Raw genomic sequence first — 15,209 nt, forward strand, 5'->3', positions numbered from 1 at the left:
GCTAACAACTGTACTGATGCCACTGGCTGAATCTAGAGCCAGTATTTTGCTTTGCACTTGTCCATAGATCAGTTTACCCACTTTATTCCCTTTCTAGAGACTGAGTAGAATAGTTTTCCAAATCTTCCACACTTCGACATTTATCTGTATTTTCCAGATTTACAAATCTCTCTGTGGATAACCCAAAATACTGTTCCAGCTCATGGAACCAGTATCCAACGCTAGCCCCTGTTCTTACTCTCTTTCCTGCCTAAATCTGAAACCTTTTCCAATAGACCCAAGGATCTATTCTTGCCTTTCAAAAGCTCTAGGTTACAAGGAGTTGAGCCATAATCTCTTTGGAGGAGGAATTCTCCCTTTAATAGGTGTTTACGTGAGCCTTAAGAAGCAGCACCAAGCAGCTACAGATCAGGGGCACAGAAGAGGTAAAATAAAGAGCTGCCAGGTTTGTTCTCCACATGCACTACCCAGTCCCTAAATATGCTGCCAAGTGCAGGAGGAACAAACTCCAGTGTCCTCAGTACAGAAACAGCAGTCCATGGGAGACAGTTCAGTAGGCTGTTCTGTTCATGAGATGCTGCACCACTGAGCTCTGAATGGTACACATACTTTAAAGGGGAATTCAACTTGCTTTTTAAGCCAAAGGATCCTTGAAATAGGACTCTTACCTTGAAGAATTTAGAATTTCATTTCCAAGGAGTGCAGACCGTTTCATCACATGTAGCTGTTCCTTTAAAGAGCTGAAGCTGCATTTTGATCATGAGGCAATAAGCAGTGACTAGCATCTAAGGCAGACAAGTTACTCTCACAAAATTCAAAACCCTAACTTACTTCCTACTGATTTCAGGAACAGGAGAATCTCACAATGAGATTTAAACTGGGGCTTGCTAGTGCAAGGAAATTCATCTTGAGGGCAAGCATAGCATCCTTAAATCAGCTCCATTATGTTGACATTATGCAGCAAAGCACAGCTCTCTGCAAGGAGGCTTCCACTCTCAGAAAGAGCCTCCTATTCCACATATCTTAGAGACAGACTACAACAGCACACTGCGACACAAACATCTCAAAAATTGACCTGGATGCTTTGAAATGCTTCCAATTTCATTTGCACACGTGCCCTTTGATACACAACTGGGGAGAAATATGAGAGGTGGCATGTACACTGCTATCTTCTGCAAAGGTATGAAAATCTGGGTCGAGATTTACACCGCCTGGCAAGGTAAAGCCATATCCTGCAATAATTTTTCTGCAATGACCTGGGAGCTTTGCTAGTTCATTACTGATTTAAAACAAAGTGCAAAGACACTTAGGGAAGTGTACTCCAGTTATATCTTTTATTCAGTGGCAACATGACAACTTAGCAATGATGCTGCAGCCCACGCTGCACTGCACCATTAGAAGGACCCTGAGTGTTTTGCAAATACAAAACATTGAGCCAGCTAAGATGTGTTGAGCACCTCCCTCACCTACTCCTACCCGCCCTGGCTTTAGCCCAAACCCCTCTCCAGAGCTGTTCCAGTTCCAACTACTTCCCTTTAGCACTCCTCCTGCTGTTTTAGCTAAACAGCTACTCATTCTGTAGCTTCTGGCAGTCTTCAGAAAACCAGCATCCCACTCAGATCTGCCATGTTACCACTTCAGAAATGCTGTCTCACAGCAGAAAACCTTTGCTCTTTCACACTCCTGTCATACCCTCACTACACTCTGGGGCTGTGTTTGAAACCTGAGCAGGCGCTGTGCTGGCTGGCCCTGCTTGCCTTGGGGTTCCATGGAGCAGGAGGAGGCTCCATTGCTGTTTGCCCCCAGTGTTTGTCCCTCACAAGGCTCCAGACCTACAAAATTCATCCTACCTGGAATGACAGCCTTTCCTTGCCCTCCACTAGCACATGCAGCCAGCAGCACAGGCGTGTTGCAAATACCCTCTCGCCATTGGAGTCAATGCCAAGGAATACAGAGTTCTTGGGGAGCTTGGATTTGATCAGTCAGATTTCCACTGCCATCACTGCCAAGGCTGCTGGAAGAGAAGGACAAACATGATAGGAGCTGTGGGATCTCATATGTAATGTAAGGGTTCTCTGGGGCAGATGACAGGGCTGGACCCAATGAGATAAACTTGCCAGGAAATACAGATTAATCATTATCCCAGTTCTCTTGTGCAGAAATGTCTCCTTTTGCACTGAGAGTTTTAAAAGGAATATAGTCAGACATGATGTTTTAAAAGTGCATTCTAAAAGTACATTTCCATAAACATTGAGTGGGTTTTGTGTGACCCTTCCTTTTCCAAACCAGAAGTTTGTGACATTGCTGTACACACAGCCTCTCAGGAGCAGGAGAAAATGACCGAGGTCTTGATTTCTCAGTCTTAAGTGCAGACTTTTGAAGTAACACGACTACTTCTTCCCATCATTAGATTTAAAGCTATTGATACAATATATCTTCAGAAATATCTAGCACAATATCCAAAGTAATTTCTTAGATCACAGTTAATGGAGATATCCTTGGTATTTTTCAACTTTGGAATGACTTGACAAATTAAAAATTGGAGAAAATAATTTTAAACAAAACAAGGAAAGTACTTTGAAGTGAAATCACATTTGGCAGTTATCTATTCCTCAAGGATCCCAAGTTATTTCAGTCTTCATTAATAATTAAATTTTAACACCTTTGTGCATCACAATTGATAAACAGAAATATAAGTACAATAATCAGCATGCCAAAAGTAATGCTACAACCATATAAAGCTCACAGGGAAACAGCCCTTACTCATGAGAATAAAACTCTGGTCTTTTTTAATATCCTGAATTATCTTAACACTTTGCCATAGTAAGCAATATCAACATCCATGGTTAGAGACATTATCTTTAGTTGGTATGCTTATAGAAAGAAGTTTTCAGACATTATCCCAAACAAACCATGCTATGTACTCTCTAAGACAGGTCTGTGTTTATTCAGATCTTTTTATACATTATAGCAAAACTTTAAAGTTGATTTTAAAAGATTAATATAATTGTTACTAATGAAACAACTTATTAGTGGTAGCCTGCATATCAATATTGTGAAAAATCTGCAGGTTGCCTGTATGCCTGCTTCAGCTCTACTGGTTGGTGTGTAATAATGAACATCTTTCAGACATTTTTGTTGAACTGTATGATAAGTCAGTTTTTAAATGTTTTCAAGTAAAAAAACACTGGCTAAGACTGTGACATTGGTTACACCTGGCAAAATACTGCAGAAAAACTGGTGTGCATGAAGAAGATGGTGTTGGAGAGAGAGGCTCTGTTATCTGGGGTTTCCCATCTAGTGGTTGCTCTGTCATGAAGATAAATGCACAGTGATAACCCCAAGCAAGTCTGTGTGCAGCAATAGATATTGTTGATGAAAACTAGCATGAAGCAACTAATGGCTTTAATTATTTGACACATTAATTTATTCGTTCTTATTTTTTCAGAGTGCTACATGCCAGCTGTTTGAATCATCTTATTGGTATTCTGATGAAAAGAGTGGAAAAGTAAAGCATTGCACCAATTAAAATCCCTCTCACAAGAAAGCATGTTATCATCTGGTCTATCTCAGACAGGAATTAGGATATAAAAATCTGCCTGTTGAATTCATTTTTTAATTTTAATGTAATACAAAAATAGACAATAAAAGGTAATATTTTTATAGGTCAGATGAAGCAGAGTGGATAAAAGATTTGCATATTTTTACTGCATACCTTATGTATGAATATGAAGCAGCTGAAGCTCTGATAGGTGAGATTAGAAGGAGATACGATACACGACATTGGTATTTGAGATTGTCAGAGTATTTAATCATCTTATGCAATCACATGTAACAATTGGACAAGATTGCATAGTCCTTTTTTAAACTACATAGTTTAGAAACCTTTTCAAAGCTGACTGTCAGCAAACTCCCCTGGAAACAATAATCAGCTCTGCTGTTGTATTTATCTAATCAGCAGTGCAATGTAATAAATAGAGCAGGAATTCACAGGACCTGCATCATTCCCTCCTTTTGTTTGCACAGGCAACTCATTGGACTTTCTTTGGCATCAAGCTCCCCATTGTTCACTAGCAATAAGAAGTTTTAGTCTGAACAGCTTTGACACCTATAGGGAAGTGTTTTTATCCCCATTCTAAAGCTGGCTCAGCAAAAGCACTCTGCAGCATTTCATCCACACTCAAAACAATAAATCAATGTAGATTGATTCAGAAAGATCTCCTGATTCACAGCATTGTTACTTGAACAAAAAACCCCATCCCTCACTTCATACACGTTGTAGGAATTATGCAAATGTTTTACCTTTGTCTTTGCATTTTAACTAATGTTCACATAAATTTAGAATGTTCCTCTCCTGAGGGATTCTACACCATTAACTTTGCACACTGGTGCTGTGGTCTCCTGTAGGAGAACACTGTCTTGATACCTTAAACCTTTCTTTTGGCAAATTCCTTCTGCACACAGAAGGAATATATAATGACATGTAGATACAAACTTGGCTTTACCTTTCCTTGTAGTCACTCTAAAAGAGCTGCTAAGTCACTCTTCCATTTAGTTACATACCCATCCCACTTTAATACCCTTGATAATTATTAGAGTGCAAATAAAGACTGTTGGTGTTTCCATTACAAATGCTGGGTTATGTAGTTTAGAAGTTGATCATAACTTATATTTCCAGTAGGTTTTTTCTAATTGTTCCAAAGCTCCCATGCAATTGGCTTTCAGCCAAAGTAGTGAGAAGAAAGTTTGCAACTTTGAAATTATTTTAGATGGCAAATAACTTTAGGATAGCAGTAATTATTAATAGAAGCCACCAACACATTCTGTCACTCTCTTTTACCCCTTCCCTAAAAAAAAATTAGGAAAATACTTACAAAAATTATTCTAATCCCCTAAATCATTGGGGAAGTACTTTCTGTTGGGTTTATCTTGCCTGGTTTTGCTGCCAAATGAAGTAACAAGTGTTTGGGACTATTTAATGGATTTTCAAAGCCTTCAGTGTAGTGTTCACAGGGAAGAACAGCCAAAAGAGAAACTATTTTCTCCATAAACAAAGACAAATTCTTTGCATTCTTTTGTTCCCATAACATTATTCCAAATCAAACACCTTAGCAGCCAAGGATGCAGGAACATTCAGCCTTTTATATAATTCATAATCATGTATTTGAATTGCTGACCTTCGCAAGATCCTGCTTTGGTTTGTTTTCCAGACTTTCTCCTGTGGTTTTGTGCCCTGCAAAAGCAATACTTGTTGCAGGTCTGTCTCATAATTCTTGGGAAAATCAAGTCACAAGAAAATCCTGTTGTTGCACATGAAGCAGAAAATGCTGCTGTGCAGGCAAGGTCACCCTGCCAGCCCTTTGGATAGGACTGAGGTGGCCATAGATGTCTCAGGAGCAGGGGCAGCTGGGCATTCCCAAAGTGCCATGGAGCCAGGAGCAGGACAGGAGGGGTGAGGGACAGCAGGACAGGAGTTTCCCAGCACACAGTCCCCCAGGCCAGGGGAGCAGAGCAGCTCCAGTGGTGGCCACGGGGTCAGGCAGAGCCTGCAGAGCTCAGCTGGAGCAGGGAAGCAGTGCCTCAGATGGGAAGCTGCAGCAGGCAGAGGCTGGCAGCAGAGCAGGGCCCAGGAGCTCCTGGCAGCACTGCTCCCCAGTTAAAGCCCCAAAACTCCTGGACACACCTGCCAACTCCATGTACATGTCTGAAGAGCCTTCTGGAAAGCTCATGGCAGTAGCTGCTCATATTTAGGGAACCAAATCCCATCCCCCAATTCATAGGGCCTTTTGATGACTTCATCTTTTGCATCTGAGCACTTTTTGTGCTTAACCAGTTTTACTGATAGTGGTTACATGTAAACCCTGACCTTGCTGTTGGCAATAGGGGAAAAAAAAAAAAATCCCCAAACAATAAACCACCAACACCAACTCTGTAGTAACTGCTTCTTTTCCTAGTTAAGGGAAAAGAAGACAGGTCATGTAAGAATGTTCATTTTTCTCCAAGCAGAGAGGAATAATGGCACTGCAGCTTACAGCTTTGTAAGTGAAATATGAATGATAGGGGCATGCAGTCCCTTCTGAGCAACTAAAGCTGATATGTAGTTTATTGCTCTCCTGAGATTACCCTAAAGTATGATCAGGGTCATACCAATTCAGTGGTGCCTCTTTTATAAGCAAAGCAATAAAAAGAAGAGGGAAATTTTTCTTCCCCCCACTTTTGGGAATCATCCTCTTTTATACAAGTATGAAATTGGAACCATCAAATCAGAAAACCAAAAGGTTAAATCATTCATTTCCTGAAACCAAGAAGATTGAAAGATATTAGTTCAAATATAATTCTTAGATAACTAAATCTGGATTTGTTTTCATCCCTTTTAATACACAATCATGTGTAGTTTCTACCAAAGCTACTATGGCTATCATGTATTAGTATCAATTCCAAAATTCAGTTTTTCCTTGTGTCCTTTTGATAGGATAGATGTATTTCTTCTCATTATTCTTTATTAATTAAACCCAAGGATTTTAGATTAAGAAAAGAGACGAAAAATGAGAAAGCACAGACACCACCTGTGAAAAACAGTAACTTTCGACCTCTGCTATCTTCATATCATGGTTAAAATCCCCCACAAACTCTCTACAGGATTTTGCACTTTCAGTGCTGAGAGATAATCAACTAAGCTCACCCATGTGGATGCTAGGATAAATTACTGCCTATTTGCAGGAGAGAGGAATCACCATCCATTCTCTGGCTGTGTGCTGAGCAGAACTCTGAGTAATAGCCACATCTTCTTGTAGAAACTCTGAAGACTTCGCCTGCAATTTGATTAGAACTGGCTTGGCTTTGAACTGCCTGTTGTGCAGAAAAACCAGAAATTATATGTAGGCAAACAATCTAAAAATTTTACTGGAAATTTTCAGTGAACACAGTATCTCCATTACTCCTCTATTCATTTACTCTCTGATAACTTAATAAAAGTGGTTTGATAAAAAATCAAGTGTCATTTCAATTGTGCTTCTAACAGGCATTTCTAAGACAAGTCAAGATGGAGATGTCTGCCTTTACAAACTACTCTCACTTGGTCATTGTTTATTTCCCTGTATTGCTGGCAGTATAATTAATCACAACATTGTTTCAACTTTGCACCAGAGATCTTTGTATTAATGTTTGTCATTTTGTGACCATAATTTTGACACAGTAAGATATGCTTTAGGCTTGTACTTGTCGGCAGTGATTTATTTTGTCTTAGCTTAAGAATATGTTTTGGTAGATAAGTGCAAACCAGTTTTATTTTCATGCTGTCAAAGCATCTGCCTTGTCTTGATAGTATCCTAAGATAGTTTTACTACTACAGCAAATGTTGAATTAGTGTCACTTCCAAACAAAGAAATTATTATGAATATCTCATTTACAAGAACAGTAGCTGTTTTTCATATCAGGTATGCTTGTGGATTCAAAGCACTGAAGAAGTCTGATCAACACTGACACACACTCACAGTAGTAAAACATTTTAAAGCCGTTTGGCAGTAATGGAAATGGTAACAATAAATGAAATTCTAAACATTAGAATAAAATCAGTAAAATGAGTACTTCTAATTGGAAGACAGGCAGGGGAAGAAATCTCAGTGACAAAGCTTCAACTCAGTTATTACTCACTGGTTATTCAAATGAGTAAGATACTTAAGCTATAAAAACTTGAAGTATTGTCATCTGCTGTGCAACATGAACTGTAAGAGCAGTAGCTGTAACCTTTCAGGAGAAGCCTGACTACTGTTTTCCCCATGCCCTCATATCCTCTTACCTGACATCTGTGCTGTATGGGTGAGATCTCATGAGTCAGTGGAATTCCACGTAGAGATCTTCAACACACAGCAAGTAGATATTGTATTTTTAGGATTTTTTTCCCAAATACTGAAGGTATTCGTTGCTGACCGTGGCGATTTGAAATATTTTGATTGCAGTCGCTTATGTTCACCTGGAACATGCAACTGGGTACAACAGGAAAGAATTTCACACCTTTGCATTCGAATGAGACTTAGTCTTTTGCATTCCCCAATTCCATTTCTGCCTATTTGAAAAATTATGGGGAAAATGTTGCTAATACTGTCACAACTGCAGAGGTTTTCTAGCTATGTATGTATGTGCAGATGCTCACATTCTTACTAGGCATACACACAAGCTTCATTCAATGCAATTTCTTTGATATTTTGAGATTGTTTTTACCATTTATTGATTAAATGATCACAGATTTAGAGAATAATGCACGTTAGTTACAGGATCCTCACAGTATTCACAGGAACTAATTCTGCATTTGACAAGAAATCGCTTGTGCTTGGCCTGGATTTACTGTACTTATTTATGCAGCGAGACAAAACCTCCCAATTTTTTCATGGCATTTCAATGTGCTGTTCAGTGTCTATATATAGACAGCCACTGCATATGTTGGAGCTACCTATAAACATCATTACTGAAAACATGGGTTGTACTATGGTGGGTTTTTACTCACTTATGCACAGACAGAATATTCTGTTAGCATGTGTGCTGAAATCTTCCTCATTCATGAGTTCAAGTAATATTCTTTACTAAATAGGAAGCACCAAGGCAACAAATGCATCAGAGAAAAAAACAGCCAAGAATAATTTCTTCAGCCATGAGACCTGCATGCTCTCAAAATTATGAACAATGGATGGAATCCAAGGTCAAAAATTCAGTGGTGCCAGTAACAAAAACCACTCACAAACAGTATGGAAAATTCACTGCAGCAGAAGTCAGGGCAAAGCTTGCATCAGTGCTTTAGAAAAGACAAATATGTTGTGTAATATATTCAGAGCTGTCAACCCAGCAACCTGTCCAGGGACTGTGACACTCATGATCTGGGAGACAAAAAGGAGGAAAGTGAAGGGATGGTTTTAAAAAGAGAGAGGGAGAGAGAAGCCTGTAACAAATGATGTGACAAAAGGTGCACACTGAAGGAAAACAGTGATGGAAGTGAACACAGGAAACATTGTTTGAAGTTTAAGTCTTAAGAATTCAAGAAAGGAAGCAAGGACCTCTCATAACAATTTTTCTTTCTGTGACTTTGTCATTAATGGTCTTTATGTTGTTCCCACAAAGAAAATTTCATCATAAATCTTTTGATGCCAAAAGAGAATACCATCTATCCCAGCTCAAAAAATGTGTCAATAGCCTGACCCACCTGAACAAGATGCTACTGTAGGCAAGCTGCACAAAAATTAAGGAAGCAAAAAGAAAGGTAGAAATTTTATTTTCTTCCCTCTTGGATGGCCGTTAGAAAAGACAGAGGTGTAGAAGAAACTGTAATTAAGCTCTGTAGCATCTTGTTGTTGTGTCTGGGCAGCAGGCAGACCTAAGGCCCTGGGCATGTGCTCTGCAGCTGCCCAGACACAGCAAGAGGAGGTGCTTAAGCCAAGTGCACAAGGCTGTGCCTGAGGTGCCCCTCCAGACTGAAGAGAGCAACGCCTGCATTTCTTCTCCTCTGTCCCTGCTGCTGCATCAGAACTAAAATCAGCCAGAGCTAACTCTTTTCTTTCAAGAAGCTGCAAAGACATTAAAGTTGAGTTTTGGAGAGACTCAGGAATTTTTATGTATTATTCAGATTGAACATTTAAGAGGAAAGTAGTAATTTGTCAAAGAGCTGCATTACTCACAATATTTCATTTAATACCCAATAGAAGTTCTATGAAACACCAGCACATCTATTACAGGCTACGACTATCCCTTGAGCCAGCTCAAAAATGGGTATTTTTCCCTTGTTTTCCTTTTTTATTCCATTCCCAAATTCATTAACATTGCAATTAAAAGATCAAGACTAGTCTGTGACATATGGCAAGGCATGTTGTGCCTTCTTTTCTGTCTTCTTTGTGAAGTGTTTTAAGGATCCTATAACTGGACCATAGTTAGATTGCAAATTGATGAATTATGAAAATAACTTTAAAACAATTTCCTTTAGTTTACTTTAAATATTTCACTTCATGCAGTAGCACAGATCTGGAGACTCCTCAGAAACATCCCTCACAAAGGGCTGCAAAGCTCTCCAAAACAAATGAGATTCCTGTTTTGGTTTTTAAGTGACCAGTTTGGTGTCCTGGCTTCTAATTAAGGAAGATCTGCCAGCAAACTCACAGCTAGTTCAGCCACACAGGTCTTAATAGTCTTCAATGTGATGACTTCAGAATTAGGTTTTTCACTTGTGTCACTTCTCCATGTTTCATTCTTTGGTCAGAACTTGGTACCTGATTGCATTCAGATAATTATTAGTCAACATTAAAGTTTTGAAAGTAATCCTGCCCCTACTTTCAGAAAGGTGAAAATGGTATTGGAGTTGGTTGGAATAAAATTAAAACAAAATTGGCAAAAAATAATGGGATTTCATAACATTTCAGATTTTTTTCATACAACTTCCAGCTCACAATTGCTATCTACATGATACATATATGTGCATACATCTGTGTGCAAGAGAAAGAGATACAAGCACAAAATGAGCAAAGCTGTTGCAATACGAGATCAACAACTCCCGAATTTTCAGCTATTTTGCTGAGAACAATAAAACCTACCTGCATTCCTGCATTATATGAATGTTTTAAGTGGGCAAACACTTAAAACATTCATATAAGAATAATGATGAAGCTTTTGATCCATCCCTTCTTTAAGTACATTTCAAAAACTTCCTAATGAGAAAGAATTTATCTGATTTAGAAATCAGCATCTATAATATTGTATCCAGAATTTTGTAGTCAGGCAGAATTTTGTGTCAGGCAGAACATCCAGCATGGAGAAAAACACCTCTGGAGCCCCTCAACTCCAGCCACCTGTAACTACAGACCAGATCTGGGCAAAGAACCTCTTCAAATAACAGGCTGTAGTCTACAAAATAAATTTTAAAATAGGAAAGGTATTTCTTTTATAATACATTTCAAAAAAATACCGTTTACTTAATACTTGAGAAAATTTGGATAAATTATTCCAGACAAAATGTGAAGTGAAACATCTCCTCTGCTGGTTAAGAAGTGGTACTTAATGAACTGTTGACTCCCACTGAGTTTGTCAAGGCAAACAAGGGTCTGTATTGATGGGACAGCTCTCTCACAACTTTCACTGCCTGAACTGTAGGAAGCATCCCAGCAATGAGCAGTCTGGAACATGCAGATCCAGCAGCTGTACCATCAGATAAAGTACTTTGATTTTGCATATTGAAATGACTAAATATATATAATCTAAATAATAAAGTCAACTTCAAAGATACATAGCCTCAGTTACAAGAGATGTAATGCAAATATTGACTGTATTAAAATACAGTTAATTTTTTCTGCCTGTTACCATGGTATTTTTTGGGTTGTTAATTTCATCACATTTATTTGGTGGGGACTTAGTGTTTCTTACACATTTTTTCTAATGTATGAGTTGAACATTAAAATTCAGACATAGAATTATCAACAAAATGTGTTGTTGTACCTTACTACTCAGTTTTTTTCCACTGCAACTCAGAAACTGGACAAAAATATTAAATCATAGCTCTTAGTAAAAACCCTTGACTGCTAAAGGAATCACTAAAAAAATAATTATTTACTGGTCCCTCTTAAATGCATCTACAAGTTTCCAACATATTGCATTATTTGGCCCACTTGGATGCAGAACATCCGAAAGCAGTTATTGTAGAGACCTTCTAGGGTGAGAAAATTATTTTTCTGAAAGCAAGCCAGGACAGATAAGATTACCAGTCAGGTTAGTGGTGCACAAAATAGTACAGATTTATGTAGAAGTACACCACTTGAGAACCTGGACTATTTCACTTGTAGTTCTCATGATATTTGGACTGCTTTAAAAAGTAATTAAATTAATATTTGCAAAACTGTACTTCTTTGTAGCAATAAACAGTAATGTTTAAGATAAAATTTACAATACTTTCTCTATTCTGAATTATTTAGAGTATTTTCAGACTAAGGTATACATAAATATCACTGGATGTTGAATCTGCTTCTTACCCAAATAATCTTCTCCCTAATTCTCCAAGTTAAAATTTTTACTGTTACCTTCTACCTAGATTGTAGGTGCAAGTTCCTTACTAAAATTGCCTCTCTGTGGAAGGCAGAGCTGTAATCCAACGCATATCATACTAGTGCTATCATCTGAAATAAAACACAGATTGACACATTTAATTGGTACGTTGCTCATACTGCTGCATTTTCACCCATGATATATTTGAATTTATATTAAGCAATACAAAGTAAAGCTGTCAGCTTTTCAAATACTGTAATATTATGCAGGTCTAAAAGTTTTGCCTGTATTATTGTCTCTTAACTCTCTTGTCAAATCTGATTTCTGAAGTTATTATCAGGCTACAATATCTGAGATATCTAAGATAGCTTTAAGATTCCATGTACCAAAGTAGCAAATCTAATTAGGATGAAATATTTGATCTATAATGGAAATAACATTATCTTTTATTTCCAGATGTCTGTACCATACAATCCCCATCCAACAGCATGCTGAATTTCCTGCCTGTGCTTGCCTTATCTTTTTTGCACAATTTTTTCAGATCATTAATACATGCAGTTCTTGATTATAAAACCTTGCGATCTCATGCAGATCTTTTTACTTCAGCAAAGCCATACTGCATTTTTAACCACTGTTAAAAATTTTAACCACTGGTTCCAAAAGCTCAAGATACATTGCTCCTTTCAAATAACACACACCACCTACAGTTCCAGTTCAGTAATAAAGATGCAGACATTAGCACAAGGCACGTATTAAAATTCTTATTATTTCATTATTAAATAGTCCTTCATATAAAATGAATCAATACTTTAGTCAGTGGTGTTAAGTGAATTCGACGGTTTTCCACGAATACAGCCTTTAGGGGGAAAAAAACCCACGAGTATTTGAAAAAGCAGAGCCCCTTATGATATGTCTCAGAAGAGGAGGGAGGTGGAGCCTCGGTTCTGGTGCATTTCTGCTGAAGACCAACTCACGCTTGCTCTCTGTTCTCTCCCCCCTTCCCCTGCTGTCTTGCAGCGAACGTGTGTGACAACGAGCTCCTGCACTGCCAGAACGGCGGGACTTGCATCAACAACGTGCGGTGCCAGTGCCCGCCGGCCTACACGGGCATCCTGTGCGAGAAGCTGCGCTGCGAGCGGGAGCCGGGCGGCTGCGGCGGCCGCAGCTCGGCCCCGGGGCGGGCGGGAGCGGGAGCGGGGCCCGGCCCGCGGCTCCTCCTGCTCCTCCTGCTGCTCCTCCTGCTGCTGCCCGCGCTGCTCGCGGCCCCGGCCCGCGGCTGCTGAGGCGGCCTGAGGCCTCACCCCGGACTGTGCACGGCCCCGGGCCGCGGGGAACGGGACAGAGCCCCGGCGTTCGCCACTGGAATCCCTAAAGGAAAAAAAAAAAAACAGTAAAAATAACCACATCCAAACTAGGAAGGCCGAACTGAACTAAGCCATATCGCTCAGTCACGGACAGGGCTGCGAGCGGAGACTGCTCACCTCTGACTCGAGACACGCCGGCAGCCGCCTGTTCTGTCAGGTCCATCGGCTGCGGGACTGACATGGCTTTGACAGCCCCCGAACGGAAGAGAACTCCAACAGCATTCGCTATCCTCTCTGGTGCGCTCCTGTACCTCTGCCCGGCGTGCGGACTGACCAAACCAAGGCATTCTTTGCTGTCAGTGCATTGTGGGTATAAGGAAATCTGTAAAAGCTGCCATATTGGCCTGCTTCAGTCCCCAAATCCTCTCCGACCTGTGCTTTAGTGAACGTTGCTCTGTAAACCCTTGTTGGTTGAAAGATTTCTTTGTCTGATGTTAGTGATGCACATGTGTAACAGCCCCCTCAATAAAACTCAAGCCAGTCATATCCTTGTATACCTTAGCAGCACTGCATCAGTAAGATGCTGTGTTCACCTACTGTACAAGAGTGGCTATAGGACAACAAGTGTATTTATCCTTTTGTATTCAAATGAAGTTATTTTTCTTGAAATAATGTACAATGTAGATTTTTTGTATTATTGCCTATTTGTGTTACCAGACAATTTATTAATGTATTTAATTCTAATCAGGTAAGAGAAAACTATTACTTTTTATTTAGTCCTTTTCTTTTTCCTTTCATTTAATTGTGCAGAGATTTCTCTGTATGGGCAACGTGCTGGCATCAAAGAATATCAGTTTACATATATAACAAGTGTAATAAGATTCCACCAAAGGACATTATAAATGTTTTCTTGTTGCTTTAACACTGGAAGATTTCAAAGAATAAAAATTCCTGCATAAACAGTTCCAGGATGGCGTACTGCTCTTTCTTAAGGCCTTTTTAGAAAACAAACAAAAAACTTTCATGGTTTTACCTTTCAGTATCTGGAGGAAACCCAGATTTAAAAGTGGAAATCACATCATAGCAATCTAACCGTGCTTTAATTTTACTGCTGTTACTTTGCAAACTTAAAATGTTAAGGGCAGCATTTGCCAGAGAAAGATTTCATCAAATCTCAGCCTTGAAAAAGGCATGAAAAGTTGAATAGTCCTCATCTTTGTTCTCTCAATTAATCACATACATTATTCCAAAACTAAATTACAAGGTATCATAGAAGCTGCTCTTTAATTCATACCTTTTTTGTGGATTCTGGCAATAAGCAGATAGATCTACAGTTTACATTATTTCTCCAAAAGCTTCATTAAAAGGATATGTTTATATATGTACTATTCTGCTTAAGAAACTGCAAAAACAGCAGCAATCACAAAAAAAGCACCAAGATTTAACTTTTAATAAAGTCAGATTTAATATTTAGAAAGACTGTCAAAATATACAGCAGCGAGTAGATAAAAAGTGCTGCTCTAGCAAATAAAGTTTGTTTCAAGTATCGCCCAAGGTGTAATAAATTCTTGTTACTGCCTTTTATTAGGCCAATTACTGAGTGTGACAGAAAAGAATAGCAAGACTAGAGAGGCAAGCCAAAACCACAGCAGTGTTTCAAAGTCCTGGAAAAAAAAAAAAATTCTAAAGGTAGCAGGAGTGTGTGAATTCATTTCCTGGCAATTTTCATCATAACGGTTATAAATATTTTACCAACATAATAGCCTAGTGTAGAAAACAATTAATCAGCAAAAGAAAAACTCCTGAGAGAAATAAATTCTACCTGGCTGCCTCTTTCAAACAGTGAAGAGCAGAATTTAGGGCACTGCTTTCTTGGAGAACCTCTTTCTGCTG

The 15,209-nt window shown here is 39.0% G+C and overlaps 1 protein-coding gene across 2 annotated transcripts in view; it reads left to right on the top strand.

Annotated features, from left to right (window-relative positions):
- NTNG1 (netrin G1) overlaps positions 1-14,281 on the top strand; it is a 148,513-nt gene extending 134,232 nt beyond the window's left edge. For both annotated transcript variants that reach the window (XM_059854417.1, XM_059854418.1), the window contains one exon: positions 13,030-14,281. In XM_059854417.1, the coding sequence (XP_059710400.1) occupies positions 13,030-13,295 (266 nt within the window). In that variant the 3' untranslated portion in view covers positions 13,296-14,281. The remainder of the gene's footprint in view (positions 1-13,029) is intronic.
- Positions 14,282-15,209: the final 928 nt, after the last annotated feature.

The sequence above is a fragment of the Haemorhous mexicanus genome, chromosome 9 (genome assembly GCF_027477595.1).
Source record: "Haemorhous mexicanus isolate bHaeMex1 chromosome 9, bHaeMex1.pri, whole genome shotgun sequence".
In the NCBI taxonomy this organism is placed as follows: Eukaryota; Metazoa; Chordata; class Aves; order Passeriformes; family Fringillidae; genus Haemorhous; species Haemorhous mexicanus.